The sequence below is a fragment of the Brassica napus genome, chromosome A5 (genome assembly GCF_020379485.1).
Source record: "Brassica napus cultivar Da-Ae chromosome A5, Da-Ae, whole genome shotgun sequence".
NCBI classification, from domain to species: domain Eukaryota; kingdom Viridiplantae; phylum Streptophyta; class Magnoliopsida; order Brassicales; family Brassicaceae; genus Brassica; species Brassica napus.
In genome coordinates, this window is record NC_063438.1 from 7,350,732 (window position 1) to 7,376,640 (window position 25,909).

The 25,909-nt window shown below is 35.7% G+C and overlaps 6 protein-coding genes across 7 annotated transcripts; 3 read left to right on the forward strand and 3 right to left on the reverse strand.

Annotated features, from left to right (window-relative positions):
* The first annotated feature begins 1,887 nt into the window (after positions 1–1,887).
* On the forward strand, positions 1,888–2,411 carry LOC106453632. Its single transcript, XM_013895859.3, has one exon. The coding sequence runs from the start codon at positions 1,947–1,949 to the stop codon at positions 2,163–2,165; it is 219 nt and encodes a 72-aa protein (XP_013751313.2). The 5' UTR covers positions 1,888–1,946; the 3' UTR covers positions 2,166–2,411.
* LOC106451385 lies at positions 2,406–6,018 on the reverse strand. The gene is made up of 12 exons (XM_048780819.1): positions 5,755–6,018; positions 5,033–5,664; positions 4,712–4,872; positions 4,419–4,479; positions 4,214–4,279; positions 4,006–4,091; positions 3,798–3,861; positions 3,489–3,701; positions 3,327–3,392; positions 3,160–3,239; positions 2,940–3,065; positions 2,406–2,796 (listed from the first exon to the last, which is right to left on the reverse strand). The coding sequence occupies exons 1-11, from the start codon at positions 5,894–5,896 to the stop codon at positions 2,954–2,956; spliced, it is 1,683 nt and encodes a 560-aa protein (XP_048636776.1). The 5' UTR covers positions 5,897–6,018; the 3' UTR covers positions 2,406–2,796; positions 2,940–2,953.
* Positions 6,019–9,428: 3,410 nt separating this feature from the next.
* On the forward strand, positions 9,429–14,942 carry LOC106451383 (poly [ADP-ribose] polymerase 1). Of its 2 annotated transcripts, none has more exons than XM_013893311.3 (19): positions 9,429–9,760; positions 10,244–10,293; positions 10,381–10,591; positions 10,678–10,864; positions 10,966–11,206; positions 11,312–11,507; positions 11,604–11,765; positions 11,844–11,904; positions 11,988–12,051; positions 12,122–12,605; positions 12,690–12,802; positions 12,877–12,953; positions 13,048–13,208; positions 13,301–13,492; positions 13,578–13,686; positions 13,814–13,896; positions 14,000–14,137; positions 14,256–14,438; positions 14,633–14,942. In XM_013893311.3, the coding sequence occupies exons 1-19, from the start codon at positions 9,617–9,619 to the stop codon at positions 14,678–14,680; spliced, it is 2,904 nt and encodes a 967-aa protein (XP_013748765.2). In that variant the 5' UTR covers positions 9,429–9,616; the 3' UTR covers positions 14,681–14,942. The 2 variants fall into 2 exon arrangements, with proteins under 2 accessions (XP_013748765.2, XP_013748766.2); XM_013893312.3 differs by having other exon boundaries at positions 10,969–11,206.
* On the reverse strand, positions 14,850–16,097 carry LOC106451384 (LOB domain-containing protein 14). The gene is made up of 2 exons (XM_013893313.3): positions 15,438–16,097; positions 14,850–15,296 (listed from the first exon to the last, which is right to left on the reverse strand). The coding sequence occupies exons 1-2, from the start codon at positions 15,714–15,716 to the stop codon at positions 15,033–15,035; spliced, it is 543 nt and encodes a 180-aa protein (XP_013748767.1). The 5' UTR covers positions 15,717–16,097; the 3' UTR covers positions 14,850–15,032.
* Positions 16,098–19,082: 2,985 nt separating this feature from the next.
* On the forward strand, positions 19,083–19,646 carry LOC125609400 (protein phosphatase 1 regulatory subunit INH3-like). The gene has a single exon (XM_048780822.1). It carries the CDS (start codon positions 19,106–19,108, stop codon positions 19,418–19,420), a length of 315 nt encoding a protein of 104 aa, XP_048636779.1. The 5' UTR covers positions 19,083–19,105; the 3' UTR covers positions 19,421–19,646.
* A 53-nt stretch (positions 19,647–19,699) lies between these two features.
* On the reverse strand, positions 19,700–25,675 carry LOC125609398 (mitogen-activated protein kinase kinase kinase 20-like). The gene has a single exon (XM_048780820.1). The coding sequence runs from the start codon at positions 21,291–21,293 to the stop codon at positions 20,325–20,327; it is 969 nt and encodes a 322-aa protein (XP_048636777.1). The 5' UTR covers positions 21,294–25,675; the 3' UTR covers positions 19,700–20,324.
* Positions 25,676–25,909: the final 234 nt, after the last annotated feature.

Here is a 25,909-nt window from a genome sequence, read left to right on the forward strand (position 1 = left end):
TGCGTCTATACTCCGTGACTTGCATTGTCCTCTCACATGTCCAGCTACTCTGTTTTGCGATAATCAATCCGCCTTGCACATAGCTTCGAATCCAGTCTATCACGAGAGAACGAAACATATAGAAATAGATTGTCATGTTGTGCGTGAGAAGTTGCAGAGCGGCTTCTTGAAGACGATGCATGTTAAGTCTGCTCACCAACTCGCTGACGTCTTTACCAAAGCCGTGCAACCTGCTTTGTTTCATCAGTTGATACTCAAGATGGGACTTCATCATTTGTGTCTTCCATCTTGAGGGGAGGGTATTAGAGTTATCACTGGTTTATACCGGTTAATGTATTATGGTTAAGTCTGGTTTAGTTTCCTTTAGCTAATACTGGATGTATATATACTGATGTACTGTGACAGTTACAGTTTGAGCTGAATAATACATTTTTCATCATTCTCACTATCTCTCGATTCATCATCTTCATCACATCTAACACTCTTCAAGATTTCAATGTTGATTAAGACTAGCTTAGGCTGCCAAGTAGAACAAGAAACAAAGACAAAAACAAAACCAAGCCATCATTACAGAGTGAAGAAAGTAACTCTATAGCTATCAAAATGTTCCCAAACAATACATAATACAATGTAACTTATCAATTCCATTACCTGGAAGAAACCAATCTCTGCAGCTTGTGACAACAACTCTGTCATTAGCAAAGGCCAGTCAGTACACGAATTCGCCAACGTTTTCGAAAACCCACTAGTTCTATTCATATGCGCAATGGCATTGCCCCTCCAACTCTGCTGCATCTTTATAACCTCTTTAGCCAGTCTCAACGCAAAGGTCATCTCTCTACAGTAACTAGCCTCCTCTACAGACAAGCTACCACCGCCTTTCTCATCCAATCCAACCAACAAATCAATCTCATCGGCATTTTTGTTATTAATAGTAATTCTTTAAAAAAAATGTTTATATTTATCTTTATTGTATTAAAAACTATACCACAACTTATACATCAAAAAGGCTACCGGTCATCAATTTTAATAAAATGGTAACTCTTGTTTTTACTGTAAAACTTACCACATAAAATTACAGTTTTTACTACATAACTTTTAGTGCAAGTTACATCGAATTGTAATACATATTGCAATTCGACTTCAATACTACATGTCACCAATCAGAACCGTATACTGCTACTTATAGATAGTATTTACTATTTAGGATTTAGAGTTTTAAACAAGAAAAGGATTCATTCATTTTTTAATTTATATGAGTTTTAGATTTTATTTTGACATATTATTTGATGTTTGTCTTTAAAAGTTTATGATTTATAATTTAGAGCTTTAGGGTTTAGGTTATATGTTTAGGGTTTAAAATTTGGAAAGGGGTAAATTTGAGTTTCTTTTGAAATTTATTATACATGCTGAATTTTTTTCTAACATATCATTTGATGTTTATTTTAATAATATGGTCATACATTAGAAGTTTAAGGTGTAAATAAAGTTTAAATTTTCTATGAATAGACACAAATTAAGTTGTATCTACATCCACGAAATAAATCGCAGCTAATAGTGGATTTTGATTTCCACAACTTGTTTTTTAGCTAATCGTATCTTATTTTCTTCAAATATCTACAAAATATAAATCGTAAATATTTAACCATAGCTTACAAAAAAATATATATATATTTAACCACAAAAATCTACGCAATAACCACAAATTTTGGGTTTTTAAAATCTGTAGCTTGTTTGTGGCTATTTGTGACTTCAAAATTACAGCCAAGAAATTTTTGTAGCTAATTCGTAGCTATATTCTATTTTTCTTGTAGTGCAACGACATCTCAAGAACCCTATATATAAGAGTCATTAACGAATTCATTACATATACAAACCTAAAAAGACCCTACATTTCTCTAATCAATAAGGAATTTAGCAAAAAAAAAAAAAACAATAAGAACAGTATGATGAAGATACAATTACTGCTCGTGATTATCTTAGTTGTTATTTTCGTTGTTGTCTTGGACGTTACGGAAGTTGAGGCCATGAGGCCTTTCCCGGAGGCCGTTGATGAGATCAGTCTACTGTTGTTTCAGGCGCTGCAAAGAGGCCCAGTCACTGGCTCTGGTCGGAACGGTTGCACCAATATTCCTCGCGGCTCAGGAAGGTGCCGCCGCGGCTAGAGCTGTCATACGAATCTTCTCCCACTTCATTATTCGTTGATTCTTTTTTTCCCACGTACATAATTACATATACGTAGCTTTAGACTTGGTCTCATATCATTTGAACTTTAATCAACGTAAATTTAATAAGTTTATTTAATGTGTGTCCTCAATGACAATACATACATGTTTTTTTTTGGCTATTCACTAAGTTGGTCAAGAAACATTTGCAGAAACAAATCTAAACTAATAATCAAAAGATTTTCATTGTAAAAATAGAAACTTTATTGGACTTTCGGTTTGAAAAGGTAGGTAGACAATACAGTAAATAATTCAAGTATTTGACTTTTACCGCCAAAAGAAATCACAAACACACAGAAACATGCGCTTTATATACAGCGTCTGAAGAAAAAAAACTGTTCTCATGGCAGTGTATTCCCACTTACACCGTTAGTCGCCGGAGGTTTCTCCCTCCGACATCTCTTTTTGATGACGATGTTACTAAAAGTCAGGCCTTGACTTGACTGGCAACAAAAAATATGGCACCTTTATGGCTTTATGTTTCCTGCCTAACGGTAAAATATGAATCCTATCTGTTTTTGCTGGGACAAGATACCCACAATTTTCATCAACGTTCATGTGACAACAAAACCTGCAGTGGAGAGCGAAACATCAGATAATTAGCTTTGCAAGTAACACTATCATAAACATTGTACGTTGAGTATGCATAGGTGCTACCGCAACGAACTTGAATCAGAAACAGAGGTAGAAACAGAACATGTACGGCGTGTTTACCTGTGTGAAACTGCCTATGTTCTGTAGCCAAGCATCAAATGCTTGTAATAACGACCCCGGATAATTCTCTGCCACCAATATTTGGTTGAGCTCCAATAACTCATCTTCATTCGCTCTTGGATGAGCCTGTAATGCAAATCACGCAGCTGTTTAAGGATTGAAAAAAACAACAGAGATTTAAAGGAGCAGGTTCAAGGGAGAAGAGAAAAAGTTTGATCACCATCTAACGAGGCATCTTTTAATGCCTTGGGATATAGGACGGAAGAAAGACGGATCTCGCTGAGTATATAGTATCCCAACCTGGAACAGAACCAGCCCTTCTTAGTAAAATCGTCTTCAAACTGATGTCTACGGATCAATGAGATCAAGAGAAGATATAACTTTTACCTCAACCAATGCCATAGCAGAAGGGTCTTCAAAGATCTCAAGGCTGTAGTCACCCAAATAATTTACCTGTAGAACCATTGATGCTTGTAATTATTAATTTGATTCTGAAATGAGGTAACATATTTTAACAAATTTTCATTAAGATTCTAGAAGAGTAGGTACCGCTAATTCTGTATTGACAAGAGCCTGAACAAAGTCCATCAGCTGAATTTTAGCCCACTCGGAGCAGAGAGTGGGATCCTCACTACGCGGAGGATGCCTCCATGCAGCACCAAAGCGTAATTTTTCATCTGGAATGCTTCCCCTTCGTACATCAGCTGCATACCGTTGAAGCCGCACCAAAGCTTTTTCCATTGCAGGATTAACCACAACAACCTGTACAAGGAACATTGTCACACATTAAACATAACTTTCCTGTGTACAAGGAGTCTTTGAGAGCAGCTGCAAGTAATCAGATTAAAGCGAGCTTACTTGTAAGTATGCCAAGTATGCATCCACAATATCTTCAAATGTACCTGCTTTGTTCCCCATCAAACTAAAGAAATGACACATACCATACAAATTACTTGGTTGCCTGAATAAGGAAACTTCTTTTCATATTTTCTTTTTAATTTGTGAAGATGATGTAACCCACAAAGGACATAAAGAGAAAGAATGCGAAAGAAGAGGGAACCACAACCTTTGGTAATGATTACTTTGCTTAAGCGCATAAAGCTCAAATAGATGCCGAGAATTGGCTCCAAGAACATCAGCAATGATAGTCCACTATAATTCCAATATTACGTTAGAACTCTAGTACTATATACAACAGTCACTTAAGACTTAAGAGAAAGAAACAATAAGATGTTATCAGAAAATTATCATTTAACCTACGACATTTTTCTCACCTCCGAAGCACTGAAGTAATCAGGAACCACGTGTAATTTGGCTTCTTGAGGAGTCCATCCAAATGTCTACAAATGAAAAAAGCCAAATGTAATGTAAGTGGGCGAGACTGGGAAAATCAACATTTTAGACCAAAATACCAACACACGTTCACACAAATGCATACAGAATCCATAGTTTAGTTAGAGATATATGTGTAGCTTATACCTCACGAGAGATGAAAATGTCTGGAAACCCGAAGTCAACAAAGGCTTGATATGAGTAGTAGCTGTCATGATTCAAATTATTAAGACATTAGAGAACGGAAATGAAGTTTCAAAAGAAAAACATAGCTAACAGTCAAAGTCAGAATGGAAAATGACTATTTAGAATATCTATAACTAAATGACATGCTACAAAGTGCACATGTCCCATCTAGTGCTTATGATATCAAACAGTCATCGGACAGTAACAGCTTGTACTTATAAAACCCAAAAAGGCAACAGAAAAATAGGACCAACCTATCCGAAGTCACGAACAGGACAGGTAGACAGCGCTCATTCGCACCTAGCGCTATTATTCTCCATATAAGATTGTCATGGTACATTGACGCTGAGACAGTTGAATCATCAGTCTGAATGGCACTCTTCAAGATTTCAATGTTGTTTAAGACTAGCTTAGGCTGCCAAGTGAAACAAGAAACAAAGACAAAAACAAAACTAAGCCATCATATAAGAGTGCAGGAAGTAACTCTATATCTGGCAAAATGTTTCCAAACAATACATCCACTGTTTAATTTACTCGTAATATCAAAGATACAATGGTACTATCAATCCCATTACCTGGAAGAAACCAATCTCTGCAGCTTGTGACAACAACTCTATCATTAGCAAAGGCCAATCAGTACACGAATTCGCCAACGTTTTCGAAAACCCATTAGTTCTATTCATATGCGCAATGGCATTGCCCCTCCAACCCTGCTGCATCTTTATAACCTCTTTAGCCAATCTCAACGCAAAGGCCGTCTCTCTATAGTAACTAGCCTCTTCTACAGACAAGCCACCACCACCTTCCTCATCCAACCCAACCAACAAATCAATCTCATCGGCATTTCGTCGAACAGATAGCGCGCACACCGCCCGTTCCCACAGAAACGAAACGGAGGCTTTCTCCGGGACGGGGACTTTACAGCCCTGGAGAACACGGCGGAGGGCAGTGTTAAGACCGTGCCATTTGTTCATGGTGGTGAATATCTGCTGCGAGCTTAAAGTCCCGAGCTTTATGGCTTTGTGGGTCATGGATTCGAGGCAATTCTCGAGGTGGGTTTTGCAATTGGACAGCAATGGTGGGTCAACGCTGGTCCACGACGTCCATGGGTATGATTGCTGGTGATCCGGGTGGTGCTCCGTGATCGATTGTGCGAAATCTACATAGCCGGCGATGTGGGGACCTTTGTTCCAGTCTCCGAGAAGACCTAAGAGATCGAAAACCAATCAAAGTTGTGATCTTTATGAAGAAATTGAAATTGGGTAAAGTTAGGGATTGAGAAAGGAGTTAGATTTACGGTTGAGGATTAGAGTGGTTTTGCCGACGCCGCGAGGACCGTGGAGGATGAGCGGCTGAGGAACACGGTGGCGTTGGACGTGGTTGTTGAGGACGGTTTCGAGGAGTGGTCTTGGGATTATCTTCCATGGTTTGTTCACCATTTCTCTGCTTCTTCCTCCTCTTGCCTTTAGCTCGACCAGCGAGAGAGAGAGTGTGTGTGGGTTTATGGACACTCCCAAATCTCGGGGAAGTGTTCAATCGAAACCATCGAGGGTTTAAGCGTTTAAGGATCTGTTTCGCCAAGGAAGAACCACAAACGTGTCGAACCGATATGAACCGGCTAATACAACCTGAACCGGTTCGGTTTTAAATTCGATTCTTTGTACCGGATCGAATAATGAACCTATTTGAACCGGCTTATGCAGCCTGAACCGGTTTAGTTTCTAATTCGGTTCTTTGTATTATACCAACTGCGAATAATATGCAAACCAATCTGAAACGGCTTATACAGCCTAAACCAGTTTGGTTTCTAATTCGGTTCTTTGTATTGTACCAAATGCGGGTAATACGCAAACCAATCTGAACTGGCTTATACAACCTGAACCAGTTTAGTTTCTAATTTGATTCTTTGAATCGGATGCGAATAATATGCGAACCAATCTGAACCGGTTATGTTTACAATCCTCAAACTGATTAATTGAGTTGAAACTTGAAACTAAGCATAAATGATAACCAGTAAATAGCCGAAAGCGTTTACTGAGTTTTATGGTAGAATCCGGTTTGTTAGACATAATCAATAATTTGTAGTAATCAAGGAATTTGTTTCCTTAATTTTCAAATAGTTTCTAAATTCGGAAATTCTATAACATGATGAAACACGTATTTGATTTGATACATGATATGTTACATGAACAGTTAAGCAAACTAGTTCTAGTAGTATATATATAAATAAATACAACAACAGCAAAATATAAAAGACAAATTCAATATGTAGCCTGAATTTTGTTTTTTGAAAACACATATGTAGCCTGAATAAGAGTTGAGTATGGGGATCAAAACTCACGTGCGTGCGCTCATCCGTGGCACTTGCCCGAGTCGTTAGGGAGATGTGAGCAACCGTTCCTATCGGATTCAGGAACCGAACCCATCTGCAACGACTGGAAGACGACGAACCGGATCTCACTATCGTTGGGGGTTCGTAACAGTCTTGTGGCTCCTACTTGTTTGGCGTGCATGGAAATCAAGAAAAGTGCAATCAAAATCACTCCAAGTATAACTTGTTTCTTCATCATCATCACTTAGTTCTCTAGAACTAGGAAGGGAAAGAAAGTCGACTTGTTAAGGTCTTTTTACGATTTGTATCGCTTTGAGTATGAGTGGCATGTAGAATATGAATATGAGTTGATATATATAAGGTGGTTTCGTTTTTTATGGTCTAGTATTTTTTGACTTTTATTTGGGGAGAACTGGTTTTCTACATTGAACCGAGAAAATAAAAATATTGAAACGGATCAAACAAGTTAACACATGACACGGTTTCTGTCTTGAACAACCAGGTTGTTTTTCTTTGGCTCTTACTGAAAGTTCGAAAGGAAAAATACAGACGCGATGTTTTTTTTTTTTTTTTTTTTTTTTTTTTTTTTTTTTTTTTGAAATATATACTATTATTCATCAACCGGTTAAACTGGAATTCAGTGTTTGATACAAGTTTGGTTCAACCAAAATTTCTCTAAATCAACCATTACAAGAATAGCTTCGCTCGCCCACTTAACCGACGCCATCCGCTAATCTGCTCTGGAATCCTCAGAAAATCAATCCCCGTTCTCTACCGTTGATGTTGACCACAAAGAGGTGGGGTTTACCTCGTTGCCTCGGATGCCGGACTCCTTGTGACATCGCTGGAGTTGCTAGATTTTGATAATCTCCCCATAACATGTATCTTGACTGGCCATGAAGCACTAGACTCGAACGGTTAAGAGGTAAGAGATAGCAAACCTTGAAGAACGCCACTGAAACCTTACCGAACCGTGGACTGAGGAGGAAATAGAGCGCCAAATACAGACGCGATGTTATGATTCGGTTTAAGCTGGTTAGTAGAATACCGGTTTGATTTTACCGTAATTTTCTAGTGCCATCAATTTTTACCGTAAATGTAATGGTAGGGAAATTGATATTTTGCGTAATTGCCTTAGTCATATGTCGTAACTCGAATAACAGGCTGGTAGCGTAACCGGGTCAAAACTATGTATGTTATGTTTTTTTATCGGCTGAACAATCGGTTCAATAGGATTCAATAATGTTAATATAATAAGTCTTTAGTAATTTAAACGTGGATGATATTTATATGTTTTTTTGATGTAAATGTTAAATTTTATACCAAATTTTCTTTATAACAGAAGTTACATAGAACATAAGTAGCGGAATGAAAAAATATAAATCTAAAGCAACACTAGAGAGGAAGAAGAATCAAACCCAACTGGGACATTGGTCACTACCATATTTAACAAAAGGTTTATTAGCTTGGACAGAGTCAAAACTTGACACAGAAGCATTGCCGCATGGGAAGGAAGCCTTTGATATTTATATGTTACCCACGTAGAAGTAATTTTAAAACGTATGCTTCTTTCTTTACCATAAATATTTTTGTAATCCCACATTGTGCACATGCCTTATACAACACAATACATATCATATCCGGTAAGTAAACTAAACAGTTATTTGTTGATTTGGTCTTTGGTAAAAAGAGCTGACTACAGGATAAATGGTAGTAGGGCGTGGAAGAAAATCTTTGAATTACCTGAGGAAAGTAAGTTACAAACACTAATCCAATTTATTCAAAACCTACTGATACATCATTTTCCAATTACATTGTCATCGTATACTTTATTTTTTCCAGTACGTAGTAAAATTTATTCTTATTATAAAGAAACTTCAATTTTCTTTAGGATCAACTATTTTAGATTCGTATATATAAAACAAAAGGTTCTGTAAATTGGAGAGAAATTATAGGAAAACGGATGGGATAAAGAATAGGACAATTGTCAATAATAGCACATTTTGAAGTTTATGTCACAAAAATAGCACTAGAAGGAGAAAGTCACAAAAATGACATTCATTAAAGGGTAAAATATTCCTAACACCCTTGGTTTAAAATTAAATAAACAAACAAAAATAAATAAAAATAAATAAAATAAAAATAAAAAAATGAAAAAAAGAAATTTTTTTTATAGTTTCAGATTATATTTTTCAGATTCGAAATTTTTGAATTTTTTTTTTGAAATTTTTTTTCGAAATTTTTTTTTATCTTTTTTTCAAATTTTCTTTTTATAATTTAAAAATACTTTTTGAAACTGTTTTTAAAATTTTTATTTTTTTTTAGTATTTATTTTTTATAAAATTTTAAACCCTAATTCTAAAACCCCAGCCCTGAACTCTAAACTCTAAGGTTTGGATTAATTAACCCAAGGGGTATAAGTGTATATTTACTTCTTTAATGAAACCTATTTTTGTGACTTTGAGTCTTGAGTGCTACTTTGAGAACAAAAACTTGCTTTGGTGCTATACTAGTCTTTTTCTCTAAAGAAAGAATATACTAAAGTCGAAATAAATCAAATCGAATTTAATAAAAAGGATAAAATATTGCGTAATTATAGAAAGCATGATCCACTGAAGATACGGTGTAAAAAACACAGCTTTTTAGCCTTTTAGGGTTAAAAGCCTCGCCGGTGAAAAAAAAGGGGAAAACAGTAGAAAACACACAATCTGCACAACAAGAGGCGTCACCAAGAAGCCATCCTCGTCGTCTTCTTCTTCTTCTTCGCGCGAGAGGCGTATGTACAAATAGTCCTCCTCACACTGTGTTACCTGAGAGAGAAAGAGAAATGGCGAGCCCAGATAAGCCGTGGAGGGCTGAGTATGCAAAGTCCTCGAGGTCTTCCTGCAAGTCTTGCAAGTCCCCCATCAACAAGGAGACCTTTCGCCTTGGAAAGCTTGTTCAAGCTACTCAATTCGATGGCGTCATGCCCGTACGATCCCCTCTTTCTCTTTTCTCTACTTTACTCTTTTGCCTGTTAGTTTGAAGTTTCTTCTCTCTGTTTTATCAAATGATAAAGTTACTTCTTTTAGGGTTTTTGTGAGGCAAAGTTGGGTTTTTTTATTCTATACATTGCTAATTTCGTGCGTATGTGTTATCTCTGAGTCTACATTTGCATGTCAAGCTTTGTTTACTTTCTCAAACTACATTTGTAAAAAGCTCCTCTTTTGTATGCCTTTTGAGTTTATGTGTTACTTGAGATGACTGCAAAAGATTCGTGCTTTTCTACATTGACATATGTTGAGCCTTAAAGTATACTTTTGATTCTTCTTATGCTGCCAATCAGCTCTCTTGTCTAAGAAGTCTGTCCTGTCATAGTTTTAGTTCCTTCTTCCTGCTCTGCTTAACTTCCCCATTTGCTTTAACTCCAGTCAAGCTAACGTATCCTCTGTGTACTTTAATTGTTCTCACGCAGATGTGGCACCATGCTTCTTGTATACTCAAGAAAACCAAGCAGATTAAATCGTATGTAAAACCTATGCTACTTTGTTGAGATATTAAAACCGTTCAGCTATCAACCCTTTTTTTTTTTTTATCTCTTGGTTTTGCTAGAGCTGATGATGTTGAAGGCTTAGAATCTCTTCGTTGGGAAGATCAGCAAAAGATTAGACAATATGTCGAATCTGGAGCAGGGAATAGCACTAGCACGGGAACGAGCACGGCCAGTAGCGGTGGCAATGCCAAGCTAGAATATGGGATTGAAGTTTCACAAACTTCTCGTGCTGGGTGCAGAAAGTGCAGCGAGAAAATCTTGAAAGGAGAGGTATGGTGTTGTTCTACTTCATCTTTCATACGATCTCACTGGTTGTAGCATTTTATATGAACTTATTGTGATGTTTCTTTTTCCAGGTACGTATATTCTCTAAGCCTGAAGGCCCGGGTAACAAGGGTTTGATGTGGCACCACGCAAGATGTTTCCTTGGAACGTCTCCCTCTACTGAACTGAAAAGTTTGTCTGGGTGGGGAAGCATACCAGACTCAGATCAAGAAGCTCTTCTTCCCTTGGTGAAGAAAGATCAGCCAGCAGCCAAAACTGGTAAGAGTCTTAAGGTGTTCTGTAATGAATTGAGTTCTTTCTTACAGTACTGTTGCCTGATGTGTTTCTGTTAATTTCTTTTGGCACAACAAATTCAAAAGCAGGCACAAAAAGGAGAAATGATTCTGATGACAACGAGAAGTCGAAACAAGCTAAGACTATGTCTGCAAGCGGTGCTTTACAACCTTGTAGCAAAGACAAGGAAATGGAGGCACAAAGTAAGGAACTGTGGAACCTGAAGGATGACCTGAAAAAACATGTGACAACAGCTGAGTTGCGGGAGATGCTTGAAATAAATGAACAAAGTACAAGAGGATCAGAACTTGATCTGCGGGATAAGTGGTAAGTTGCATTGCTAAGCTGTTTTATTTCTTTTATTGTATGGGATTAGAGAATTCGATGCACAATCAAATTCCTTGACCTTTCTATCTTCTTATTTATTTTTAGTGCTGATGGCATGATGTTTGGTCCACTCGCTCTCTGCCCTGTTTGCTCTGGTCATGTTTCTTTTTCTGGAGGAATTTACCGATGCAATGGTTACATATCGGAATGGAGCAAATGTTCCCATGCCAGTTCTGATCCAGACCGCATCAAAGGGAAGTGGAAAATCCCCGAGGAAACAGAAAATCAGTTCCTTGTGAAGGTAAACAAGTTGCTTTGTAGAGTAGATATTAGTACGGATTAGGTTAGATTTGGTGGAATTGGCATTGAGTTTATATTTTCTTATGATTTTGTGCAGTGGAATAAGTCGCAAAAGAGTGTGAAGCCAAAACGTATTTTGAACCCTATATCGCCCGCGGGAACATCCCAGGGTCAAGGTTCTAAAGCTGCAGCTGACTCCTCAAGGAGTGAAAAGCTGGAGGATCTTAGAGTTTCAATTGCCGGATCCTCTAAGGAACGCGTATGGCCCTCCCTCCTTCAAATATTGTATTTCCAGATTAAATTTTGCACTCCATTGCCTGATAGATTCATTTTGCAGCAAGCATGGAAGAAGAAAATTGAGGAAGCCGGTGCAGAGTTTCATGCTAAAGTTAAAAAAGGTACACATTACACCTACGGTTTAGTTTAGACTATTGTGAACCTGTTTTGAGCTTTAGAATATATTGTTTTCACAAATTTGCAGGTACAAGCTGTTTGGTTGTCTGTGGCCAGACAGATATGGAAGATGCTGAAATGAGAAAAGCAAGGTAGGATGGAGCCTTTTTTTAACTCATCATAGTTTTTTTTGTTCTCACTCTAAAATGTTGGTGTTGATAGGAGGATGAAGGTCGCAGTCGTTAGAGAGGATTATTTGGTTGACTGTTTTACAAAGCAGAGGAAGCTTCCATTTGACAAGTACAAAATTGAAGACGCTGGTGAGGGCATGGTCACTGTTAAAGTAAAAGGGCGAAGTGCTGTGCATGAAGCCTCTGGCCTCCAAGAGCACTGCCACATCCTTGAAGATGGGAACAGTATCTATAACACAACTCTGAGCATGTCTGATCTTTCTACCGGTATCAATAGTTATTACATACTCCAGATAATCCAAGAAGATAAAGGTTCAGATTGCTACGTGTTTCGTAAATGGGGCCGCGTTGGAAATGAAAAGATTGGAGGTAACAAACTGGAGGAGATGGAAAAGTCTGATGCAGTTCACGAATTCAAACGTCTATTTCTTGAAAAGACTGCAAACACATGGGAATCTTGGGAACAAAAAACGAATTTCCAGAAGCAGCCAGGGAAATTTCTACCGTTGGACATTGTGAGTTCTCTTAAGCATCCGTATCTTTTGGATCTTTGTACTCTTTTATTTCCTTAAGTCTTTATTCTGTATCTGTTGTTTCAGGATTATGGAGTAAACAAGCAAGTAGCAAAGAAAGAATCAGTTCAGACCATTAGCAATCTTGCTCCTCCATTAGTAGAATTGATGAAGATCCTTTTTGATGTGGAAACATACAGGTCAGAAACTTTATCACCATTATCTTCCTCTCTCTGTTAACAGTTTGAAGTACTAAAGTCATTTCTTCTTACAGAACTGCTATGATGGAGTTCGAGATAAACATGTCGGAGATGCCACTTGGGAAACTCAGCAAACATAATATACAGAAGGGTAACTCCTACTTGTCTAGTTTTACTTTTGTTTCTAATATAAATATTAGTTCTTACGTTTAAGCTGTGCTTCTTTCTTGTTTGTTATTCTGCAGGTTTTGAGGCATTGACAGAGATACAGAAGCTGTTGACTGAAAGCGACCCCCAACCTTCTGTCAAAGAAAACTTGCTTGTTGATGCTAGCAATAGATTTTTTACGATGATCCCTTCAGTTCATCCTCATATTATCCGAGATGAAGATGACTTTAAGTCAAAGGTACTTGCCGTAGAACACATTAACCATAATGTTGTTATTTTATCATTCTGCCTTTTTCTGCATTAAAAGAATATTGCATGTGTGTGTCGCAGGTGAAAATGCTCGAGGCGCTGCAGGACATCGAAATAGCGTCAAGATTAGTTGGCTTTGATACTGATAGCACTGAATCTCTGGATGATAAATATAAGAAATTGCATTGCGATATTTCACCACTTTCTCATGATAGTGAGGACTATCGGTTGATTGAGAAGTATCTCAACACAACTCATGCCCCAACACATACGGTGAGTTCATTATGTTTCCTTATCATGGTTTAATAGTCATATCATAATTCTTCTAGTTCAACTTCTGCTTTTTTGGATTGGTCAGGAGTGGAGCCTTGAACTGGAGGAAGTTTTTGCCCTCGAAAGAGAAGGAGAGTTTGATAAATATGCTCCGCACAGGGAAAAACTTGGCAATAAGATGCTCCTATGGCATGGTAAGTCAACTGCTCCTAGCCACAGTTAGACGATTGTTGAAGCAGATTCAGTATTTTTGGTTGATTCGATATCTAAGTTTCGTTAATCAAATCCCTTGGCTTAACCAAAATAACTCTCTGCTTTCAGGTTCTCGGTTAACGAATTTTGTTGGAATTTTGAACCAAGGACTGAGAATTGCGCCTCCAGAAGCTCCTGCTACTGGCTACATGGTTAGTACTCTCTCATTACCTTTGCTTGTCTACGGAGGGCTCTTTGCAATGTATAGTTAACTTTGATAGAGAATCTTAAATTCCTTCAAATCTCGTGTTTCAGTTTGGCAAGGGGATTTACTTTGCTGACCTTGTCAGTAAAAGTGCTCAGTACTGCTTCACTTCTAAGGAAAACCCGGTGGGTCTAATGCTTCTGAGCGAAGTTGCATTGGGAGAAATACATGAGCTAACAAAAGCCAAGGTGAGCCTAAATTGCAACTTTTTTAAAGTTATGCTACTTTCCGTTTGGTTCTTATCTTGAGGCTATAGCGTATAACTTATAGTATTCTTACCTTCTTATATGACCTACGATTCTTTAGTACATGGATAAACCACCGAGGGGGAAACACTCGACCAAAGGGCTTGGCAAGAAAGTGCCTCAGGATTCAGAGTTTGCCAAGTGGAGAGATGATGTGACAGTTCCTTGTGGAAAACCTGTTCCATCTAAGGCCAAGGCTTCTGAGCTTATGTACAACGAGTATATCGTCTACAATACAGCCCAGGTAATTTCTGTTTCCCAATAATCTTCCTATACTTTTCGTGGTTATTCTTGCTGTTTGAATCGAGTAGTTTGGAATGAGAAGAAACCATCCACCAAATTAACACTTGTGAACTCCTTTTTTTTTGCAACATATACTGTTCTTAAATGCTTTATGGTATGTACATGGCTGACGAAGATTGATTTGTTATTGGACAGGTGAAGTTGCAGTTCTTGTTGAAAGTACGGTTCAAGCACAAGAGATGATTTCGTAACAAACAGGAAGACGACCTTTTGTAATGTCTTTTAGGACATCAAAAACCAACATGAAGACAAAATTTTGTAACTAGATCGGATTGTCTCTCTGGCTTTGTAGTTGTCTGGTTGGAAAACAGCCATTTCACTTTGTTATGATCTTGCTCAGTAAACGCTACTCTTTTGGGTCACTTGTTTAAAACTAATGTTGTTTCTATGAAGGATCGTTGAAGAAACAGTTAAATCCAAAGAGAAAAATGGTTGGTGGATTTGATTTTTGAGATGCAAAGAATCAAAAGGTCGATAGGAGCAAAGTTTCTAGAAGAATATAAGTTCCATTCTCACGCAAACTAGTCACTTGTACTCAAACAGACCATGGAAACATGACTTCCGGGTAGTAAAGAGATTCACTTGAGCTGCAAAATGACTCGTTGCGGTCCATGGTCGTTGATGCAACATCACTCATCTGGTTAAGGTTGGAGTCTGAGACTACTTGGTGAAACCAGTTGTGAAGATCTTGAGGCATATCTTGAGCTACAACCTTCCCTTGTTCCATGCAATCCTCTTGAGGGAACTTTCTAGAAGCTTGTTCTCTAAGGAGTACCACTTGTGCTTGTAGACTAACAACCTTAACACACACAAGCAAGCCAAGCAACTTGTAAGCACACTAGACATGATGAAAAAGAGAACTGGTTTAATATGAAAACAAAAACTCGTTTATCAGACATAATTAAGCTAACATAACCAAAATAAAAAGATGAACAAGAACCTGTTGCTGGAGGGAGAAGATTTGGGAGACGCAGCCGTAAATAGGATCATGGAGACGAGACTGAGCCTCGTAAGAGATGGTTCGTACGGCTTCACAACGGTCATGAACAGGGAGATTAGAGATGAGCTTAGAGAAGTTGCTGGCTCCAAAGACTTTGTGAATGGCTCCAAAATTAGCGGACCCTTCTTCGTAGCAAAAGTATGGTGCAAATACACAACCTTCTACACATTTCCTACGCAAGAACTTGCAGCCTCCACATGGTGAACCTAAACCTCCCATTCTCAAAATGTAGTTACTAATCTATAGTTAAACAAATACTATCTTGGAGGAAGATTAATACTACTAATGAGGATTATATATAGTGCGTGACAGTGTTTATGCAGAGGGTAAGAGAAAAAGGAACAATGTGGGATTTGTTATATATAAATTTTTTTTTTTTGTGTTTGTGCAAAATGTATATAGTAACTCAGTTTGTTAGTTTACATTGTGTCCCTCTAATGGCGTACAAAAGTGCAGCTTTATTTTTTCTCCCTCAAGTTTATATACATTGTAAAATATATCTTTTCAGTATAACTCGATATAAAATGTTATTGTGTTTAATCTTTTGAGGATGAGAATTTTAGAAAATATTTGAGAGAACCATATTAATATTGAGATCCGATTGACTGAGAGATTTGGTTGACGTATAGGACAAAACAATGAGTAAACATGAACGAAACCCATTTTGCTTTTTGTTTTGATTACTATACTTATGCTGTTAATTATTGTTTCTCTATTCATCATGTACTTAATCATTGATTTAAAGGTTACTTTTGATGTTTGTTTAGTTTATTTTCTGTGTCAATTGAAAGCGAATGATTCAAGTTAATGAACAAGGAAGTGAATACTATGCATAACTTAAATATATAGTTACTTTCATATATAAAGAATTGACATACCAACACATATATATATAGGGTTTTCTAACCTGCATAAAAACAAAGGTTGATAGTATTGGTCTATGAAATTATTCTAACTAGATATTCTACATTTGCTATGCTCTCAGTTTTGATTAAACTTTACAGGATAGGAAAATAGACCCATGATGATCCAGCCCACATAACAATCATGAATCATGATTATCAAGAAAATTATTCCGAAATAATTGATTAAGTACAAAAGGTAAATTATTCAAAAATAATGAACAACTGATAGTGGGTTTATCACTTAATGTTGGTTTAGTGAAAGATTAAATATAATCAGAAAAGGATTGTGGAGATCAGCACAAGAAACAAAACATAAATAAATCAAGAACTAATACGGCGGTACGTGTTGATTGTCTATCTTTACAGAGATAATTCTGTTTGCAGGTGTCAATGTGTCATCGATTAGTGTGGGACTTATTTGAATATAATTAGTCTCCTTTATAATTACAAGTTACTTCAATAATATAATTTTTCTAAATAGAGAAAATAATATAAAAATAAATAACATTTTTAATTTAAAGGAAGATAAGATTCGTATATTTAAAATATAAAATTTATAAAGTTATTTTTTCGGAAAAAACATCTTTAAACCTCAAATTTGAAATTTCACCAATTAAGCGAATTCATCTGCCCATTTAATAACGCCCATGTTAATCTCAATAACCAATCCATGAAACTAAATTGCAGGTGAAAGAGGTGGTTAGATTTGTGTACGACCTAATAATTGGAAAGATGGTTATTATCATAGGACATTAGCGTCAACTCCATTAACCATTGCTTATTGGACGAAATGGAAGGATCTCGTAGAAGTGTATATAATCAATCGATACAAGTGTTTTCTATGCTTATCTAATTCTGAGTAAAACTCTAGTTGACCAAAACAAGGACAGTAGTTGCCCACACCAACGTGGTCGGATGGCAAGGCAGAATTGAAAACAAGGACATTCACAATAAGTGAATCCGTGAGCGTTGTTTGTCTGTTATATATTCTTATACAAGAAGATATGACTCAGTTTGTTTGGAGCCAACTTCTGGCGTGCCCCCAAATATGAAATGCCAAATCTCCTATGGGTTCCTAGAGTCTCCTATACCCCTATTTCATAATTCTTTTTCTAATCATAATCCAAACTTCCAAATTAAATCCTTCCGGGTCATCAAAACTAAACCCTAACCCCATCCTTATGGATTAGTGAACCCATGGGCAAATATTAAAATTCTATACTTTTTCAAATTCAAAAAAAAATATTTTAAAATCGTTTTTAATCATATTTTGATGATTTTTTCGAAAATATAGAAAAAAACGTTTTTGGATTTTTTAAATATTTTTATCAAATTCTATAAATCAAATAAAAAATATTAACGTTTCCATTTTAATTTTATGATTTTTCGTTTGACATATAAAATTAAAAGAACAAAAAGGTCCTTTTGAGATTGTGTTATGAGATATAGGGGTATAAGAGGATTTGTCTCGTTTGTTTGTTTGGTCTTTGATTGCTTCTGCAGACCTAGGGCTAGGGCTAGGACTTTTAACTGGAACCGTCTATCCGAACCGGATCCAATCCGAAAAGGATCGGTTCGGTTTGGTTTCGGTCTTTCTTGATTTATCCGATGGGTATTAGTGTTGATTATCTATAGGTATCGGGTCGGTTGCGGTTTTTATCCAGAACCGATTGAGTACCGCTAAATCGAATTCTATGCTTAAAAAACGCAAATTTGCATCTTCCGAAGGTTGAACTTGAGTTGGATAGGCGAAGTGTCATGTGTAATACCAAAATGCTACTTCAACTTTGTTGTACTAACTACATATTATTAATATATATATATACACGATTCCAATTAAGTTTTCCTTAAAAATATTAAAAATAAATTATTTTATTTTGTAAATATTTATATGATTTACATAATAAATGGGTATTCGGAACCGATCCGAAACCAGTGATACCCAATCCGAAATCTATTAAGTATCTATTGGATATATACTTATCTGAACTGGATCCGAATATCCTAAGTCTCAGCCCTATGTAGACCAATAAAAAGCTTAAAAATCATATGTAACAAGACCTACAATTGGGGTTCATCTGTTTTAGAAAAACCCATCAGACAATACAAGCTTGTTGGGTTAAATACCAAACCCATAATAATACTAAAAAGATTTAAAATTAATTAATTAATAAAAACAAACAACCAAATTTAAAAACATTTGATTTTATGAGGGTTAAATAAAAGTTTGGGGGGGAGCTTCTCGATCCATCAACATTCGACATTCGTTCAACAGCGAGCGCCTCTCTCTATTCATCATCCTTGGACATTGGAACATCGACGACTTCTTCTTCTCTGAATCGTTCCGTCAGGTGAATCTTTTTGGTTTGCTATATGATGGTCGATCTAGAATTAGATTGGTGTTTTATCGTCTTCCTTAGAAATTTAAAGTAATTCAGATCTCGAAAATAGGATTTATATATTTTGATTTTAGCTGAGATTCTCGAGAGAGAAGCCAATTTAAAAGGTTAAAAGTTTTCTGAAGGGACATACATATGTTTATAATATTTCGCTTAGGCTTCTTGTCTCCTCATTGTTCCCTGAAACAATTTGAATTTGCTTTTCGTTTGTGTCTGTTTGGGACTCTTCTCATAGATATCAGTATAACCACTCATGTTATTTGTCTGCTGTGTAAATCAGATATTAGAAGCTATATTTTGAGCCATGAGCACAGTGACCAGGCCTTCTTCTTCTTCAGCGACAACCTCTGTCATCTTAGAAACCCCTGTTTCTCAGTCCCAACCTACGGAAAGATTAGTGCTTCGGTTGAACAGGAAGAAGAAGAAAGTCTCATGGAAAGACGGAACAGTTGATAACGAGTTTATGCAGAAAAAGAGTTCCAAGAAGTGTTGCATCTTTCACAAACAGAAGCCCTTTGATGAGGATGACAGCGACGAAGATGAAGATAACAACCACCACCATGAACACTGCGAATCTGGTGAGGCCTCTTCCTCTAACGATTCTAAAGCATCTGACTAATCATTTGCGGCTTTTCACATCACAATTTAGAGATATTTGAAGCTTTATAATATGTCATGGAAGAACACTAAAACTCTTCTGAGGTTTTGGGCTTTCAAGATCTTCTCTTCTCTGGCTTTATTAGTATATGTACATTGTAATTTGCATATTACACACTGCAATGCTGATTTATAACTACTTAAAAAGCTGTATTGACAATTACGTGAGAGCATCTTTTCAGATATAATCGTTTAGACTCCTCGTGCATGGAAAATGAGTCTGTATGCATAATGTTATTGTCATTTTTATACATTTGTTAGGTAACTAAAATTTTATTCTAATCTAATATAGAGGGTTCTTATTAATCAAAACAAAGTGGTTCCTTTAATGTTGTTGGTGATTAGATACTAGTACTGAGCTTTATGATGTGCCAATTATTAACCGGGCCATATGTTTGAACCTGCAGAAGCTAATTGATTAACTCCGTGTTAGTTGTAATTAAGTTGAAAAATTAGGATTAAACTAAGTGCGACCAAGAGCAGAGAGCCAGAGACAAAGGAAGGCCTGAGCTATGATATATCACTAAAAGAGTTCAATGTTTTTACTTAACCAAGATTATAGCAGAGAAACTATTGCAAGTTGTTCACATAAAGTTCAGTAGTAGAAACTTGAACAAAAAAAAAAGTTCAGTAATAGAAACTTGAACAAAAAAAAAGGTTCAGTAATAGAACTTGTCAATGTGATTTCCATTGATTTTCTTAATAATACAAAGTCGTACATAACACATGGACAACAATACCTTGAAATTCAGTGATATACCAAAAAAACTGTTACATAATTCTACTAATGAAAAAAATTCAAAGTTGAGCTGAACAATAACGACATGGTCTTGCTACCTACGCATTGACTCTTCACTTCCACGAGTCTATACAAAAATAGACCTCATATCCGAAAGCCTCTGTCTAAGTTTCTCCAACTCCAGACTGATATTCCTCGGGTTACTACCAGTCTTGGCACTCATAGGAGACGACTCTGTGATCTTACTAACAACATCTCCACGCAAGAAGATATGATTCACCAAAGTCGACGCGTCTTTTCTATCATCTGCCTCGGGAGAGAAGCATGTCATCAGAAAGAGTTTTGCGTCAAAAGGAAGATCTCTTGGAATCAAAGGCCCGTGGCAGTTCTTGAGATCGTTCAGTTTGTAGTCTGTATGCCACCACGGTCTTTGTCCCGTGTACATCTCTAGTACAATACATCCCAAAGACCACAAGTCAAGTCCCTTCCCTGTCTCTCCGTGAGAAATCGATTCGGGAGACATGTAGATCGCTGTTCCGGCAAAGGGATGATGAGGTTGCCACCAGGTGTTGTCTCCATCTCTTCTCGTCAACCCGAAATCCGAAATCTTCAACTCGTGAGACGATCTCCACGCACCGTTCTTGTTGATATAACTGGGGAAGACGAGGATGTTTGCTGGTTTGAGATCGCAGTGAACGTACCCGCGTCCGTGGATGGTGGCTAAGCCTTCTAGAAGCATACGAGTGAAATCTCGGACTAAAGCATCAGGCAGCTTCTTGTCTTGGAATTGGTTAGAGAAACTCTTCAAGCTTCCTCCAGGTGCGTATTCCATGTGAATCTTGTACTCCAAGCAACCTTCTTCGTTACGTCTCTCTAGCACTTCGGTCCCGTAACACTGGACGATTCTCGGACATCCTTTGAGTTCAGACAAGATCTGAAACTCAATGTAGAGAGACTCGGCGTGTTTATGGTCGGAGGTTTTTGCGGCTGCGTAAAGGGTCTTGCCGTCGTGACGTCTTTTGTACTTGTAGAGACTCACAGAACCGAAAGAGCCTTTTCCCAGAAACTTCTCGAAGTACAACTCTGGCCCCGCCATTGCAATAGAAAGATGAGAGCTTAGGGGAAATCTGAGAGCTGGTAATAATAGCTTTGGTGAAGTTTCGACAAATATAATAAAGCTACTAACGCGTATATGTCATAAGATCAGTAACTGAATGTCTTCGGTCCCAAGTTTCTTCTTTTATTTTCCTTTTTTCAATTTACACAAAAACAAATCCTAAAGAAAAAGGAAATAACAGAAAAGGTACCGTTGTGTTTTATTTTTCGAGAGCAATTAGTAATTGACTAAATGAAATAGAACAAAGTACTGTTTTTATTAGTAGATTAATGATCCGCAAATCTATTTTCCTCAAATAAACTGAACAATCATTTTTGAGTAATTTGTCTAAAATAAATATACACTAAACTTTGATCCGCGCGGGCGCGCGGATGTATTTTTCAAAAATATGCTTATATTATTTTTTCATGTCAATAATCTAAGGACTAGGAAAAATATCCGAATCTGAAGAACCGAACCGATCTCGATCTCGATCCGAAAAAGTAGTATCAAACCCAAACCAAAATTGATTAAATATCCGAATTATTCAAAATTTTGGTTTTTCGAGAACCGAAACAAACCAAAGTATTCCGGATACGCAAATGTATCCAAAATAGATTAATATACTTATATATATTAATTATTTTTAGATTTAATATATATAAAAACATCTAAAATATATATGATACTTTTAAGCTGGTTTAAATACTTGAAAATATGTACAAATAATCAATAGTAAATATATAAAATATTAAAAGTATACTTAAAATACCAAAAAACTTAAAATAATTATTGATTCTCTATCCAAATATTTGAACTAAAATAATTTATATGTTAAGTTTAGGTATTCTGACATATGTTATTCAAATTTATATTTAATATATTATTTTTTATAGTTTTTGAGAAATTTAAAGTATACAAATATATAATGAATTTTAAAATAAGGTAATTTAAATGGGTTATCCGAACTCGAACGGAACCCGCAAAAATCCGAAGCGAACCTGAACTGAAATTTAGAAATATTCGAATGAGGCTGAAATCTTTGACCCCGGAAATCCGAAATCTAAACAGACCTGAACCGAACCCAATTAGGACCAGATAGAGAGTTTCTCATAATATAATGGACTTCCAAATTTTCTTAAAAATATAAATCCATTACTTTTTTTTTCTTAATATACAACTATCCATGTTTTCAAATAAACATATTTTTTAAAACTACAATATATGTTTCCATACAAACCTTCTTTTTAAAACTGCAATTCATGTTTTCAAACAAACTTTTTTCTTTAAAACTACGATCTATGTTTTAAAACATTGCTATGTTTCCAAACAAACCTAATTTGTACTTGAATTTTAATAAGATAGATATAATTGATCTGCTAATCAGTCTCCGATTTTTTTTTGAACATTAAGTCTCCAATTCTTTTAGCTTTAACTTTGTGGAGTAGATGTAATCAAACACAACACAGAACACCTTTTTTTTTTGAACGACTACAACACAGAACACCTACCTTCCGAGAATAACAAAGAAATTTTGCTAATTAAGTGAAAATATAAATTTAAAACAGTTTGACATTATAGAGTAAAGGAAACGTGTGTATAAAGGCATTAAAAATAGTTTGTTCAAAAAAAAAGGCATTAAAAATAGCATGATCTGCCATATCTCCTACCATCCAATGGATCCAAACCAGTTTATCAAAGATTTGATGAATTTGTTTTCGGACAAACCAAATCGTCTGAGGAAGAGAGAAACAAAACTTTACAGCGTACACTGTGCAGCAAAAAGATGTGTAGTGTTTGTTTAGACTTTTATTAAACTCACATACTGCATTAAATTGTTTTCTTACGTTCATAGCTTGATCATTGAAAGAGATCAGATACATGACTTGAATTTTTACTTTATGACATCAAATTTTAGTTATAAATCATTCCAGAGCATATGATTGAATCTTAAGAAAGTATGTATTACATGTGTAAAAGCCAGATAACAAAAATCCATGACGATCAAAAGAGTGCGCTATCTCCACAATTTGGAAACGATCAAGAACCTTCATTACGTACCGTGAACACATTTTTTTGCTGATCAAGCAATGGTCTTTAAGGGCATTATCACAAAGATAGATGCTTTGATCAAGATGTCACTCAGTTTGTTTAAATAGATTATATTGACTATAAGAAAATTGGTTTATTCTTAATTAGAGCAATTGCTGATTTGTTGTCGATTCTAAGTTTGACTTTCTCGCTTTTTACACTTGGTATCTCACACTATATTATCTTCTTAAATTTTTATGTACGAGAATAATTATTACATAGTAATCGTTGATAAAAAACATAAAAAACTATAAGAGAAATGCGCATGCTATGGTTGGGTCATCGATGATGCGGGAGCAACAACCTCTCATTCAGCGACCTTTCCCTTTGTGGCGTCGCCCTTTATTACGTAAATTTTGGTGATGTGCACTGCCATGATCTCTGCCCTCAGCCGTAGGATTACCGCTCTATGTATCTTTTCCGACTCACAAATTCTCATAAAACTGGTAAATTCGAGGGGAAGAAACCTAGAGATCCCAAGAATTCTTAACGACATTTATCTCCTTTCCTCTATGTTTATCTTTATTCAGTTTAAGTATATTCTTAGATCAGCTAATGATAGAGCTAAATATATGGCCAAACAAACTCTCTCCTAATGTATCAACTCTAAAGTTATGAAATGAAACTTGTTTAAAAAAAAAAACTATGAGAAAAATATTGTTCGAACTAGATTTAAAAATCAAACTATAAACCAAACATTTCATATCAATTGTATGTAACTGTCACTATTACTATGAAATATATGATTTCTATTCTATTTGTTAGAAAGAAACAATATATCTATAATAAAATATACTACATATATTTCTAAAAGATCTATATTCTAGTTTTTTCACACATTTTAATAAAACACATTAATTTTACATATTTTTTTGTGTTTATCTTCTTTTCATAATTTTAAATCAATAAAAAACTAATTAGTGCAATTAAGATTTTTGAAATTTGCATTTAGTTAATAAAATATGCATTGAAAATATAAAAAATAATTTTTTTAGAAATAATTTTTTTTTTATAATATGTATCTTTAAGGAACAGATGGAGTAATAAATAAATAAAATTGATCATCTTCTCAAGTTCTGAATCTCATTTTCACTTTCACTTTCACTTTCACTTATTAAATTATCAAATCATTAACTACTGACATACATGTTTCACCTCAAGTTCTAGTAGCTTCATTAACACCAACATCAATGTTGCCGCTAATCTTTGTCGCAACACCGCCTCGCAAATAGAAATAGCATTATGTATCAACTTTCCTATTTCGTACCAATTAATTGCTTTGTTTAGGCGGCTGTACATCATATCTGATGTTTCAGTTTTCTTTTTCTTAAGTTTCACATTGGTGTTACTTGCGGCTAACATCGATGTATTCCTAAGAAATTTTGCAGTTTAAAGTATCGAGTAATATAGAAAGCAATTTTTATCTAATATTCGATGATACGCAGTGTATCGTAGGTTAATTTGTCAATATTATTTTATGGTTATATGATCTAATTTTTCTCGAATAATTGTGTTTTGTTTACAATAGTTTCTTGTTTACAATAGTCCGATGGAAAGCTCTTTCATGTGTCCAAAAGAGAAGTTAGGGCTATTTTGGTAAAATAACAATGAACTGTCAATCATTTCTACAGTAGATGTAGAAACAGATCATTAAAATATATTTCTATCCCTTTCAAACTTTTGGCTGCCTTTGTTCACACCTCAATGCCCAACTCCTTTTTTGATTTTTTCTAGCGATAGAAAATTATTTCAGAGAAAAAAAAAAAGAAGTAATAATATCATAACGAGACATCCAAGCTCACAAGTCTTCATCAATAATGAAGCCAAGTATAAATACTATATATATTATGTCGACGGAAACTTAATTATATATTGTCATTTTGGCTAAAGTTTACAATTGTTAAAAAGAGTGAAAAAAGTAACAAAGAGTGTTTAGAACACTAATAGATTATACAATTCTGGTTCTCCTCAGCTCATAAGCTTTTAATTTTGCGTCTAATCGTATACAAGATAGTAAGATAGCTTCAACTTTTCACGAACTTTTAAAATAGGTACTGAAATAGGGGAAACAACGATTAGAGCTCATCAAGAGAATTTAAATGTAAATCATGCAGCTATTGGTTTCTACAGTCAATTGTTTTATAAGCAGAACAAGGCAGAGTCAAAACTTCTCTCAAAATAACTTTGCGAAGCCCTAAATTTAAAATGTAAGACCTAGATTTATATATAGGACAACTATACTTTTTGTTATCTTAATTATATTTATACCTGAAAGAAGCTGACCAAACGTCTGATACAAGATCAGAAGAACAAGTTATAGATATAAAAGAGTCTGTAACTCTGTATCTATTTATTATCCATAAATACTAATTATTCCGAAGACCTTCACGAACGTTCAGTTTAGTATATGTCCCAAAAAAGCTATTTAGTTCTTCCGACATTCATTTCGGAATTCGGAATATTACATAGAAATACCAAACCCAGTATATGAAATAGGGACAAAACAAACATGGATACAAAATGTA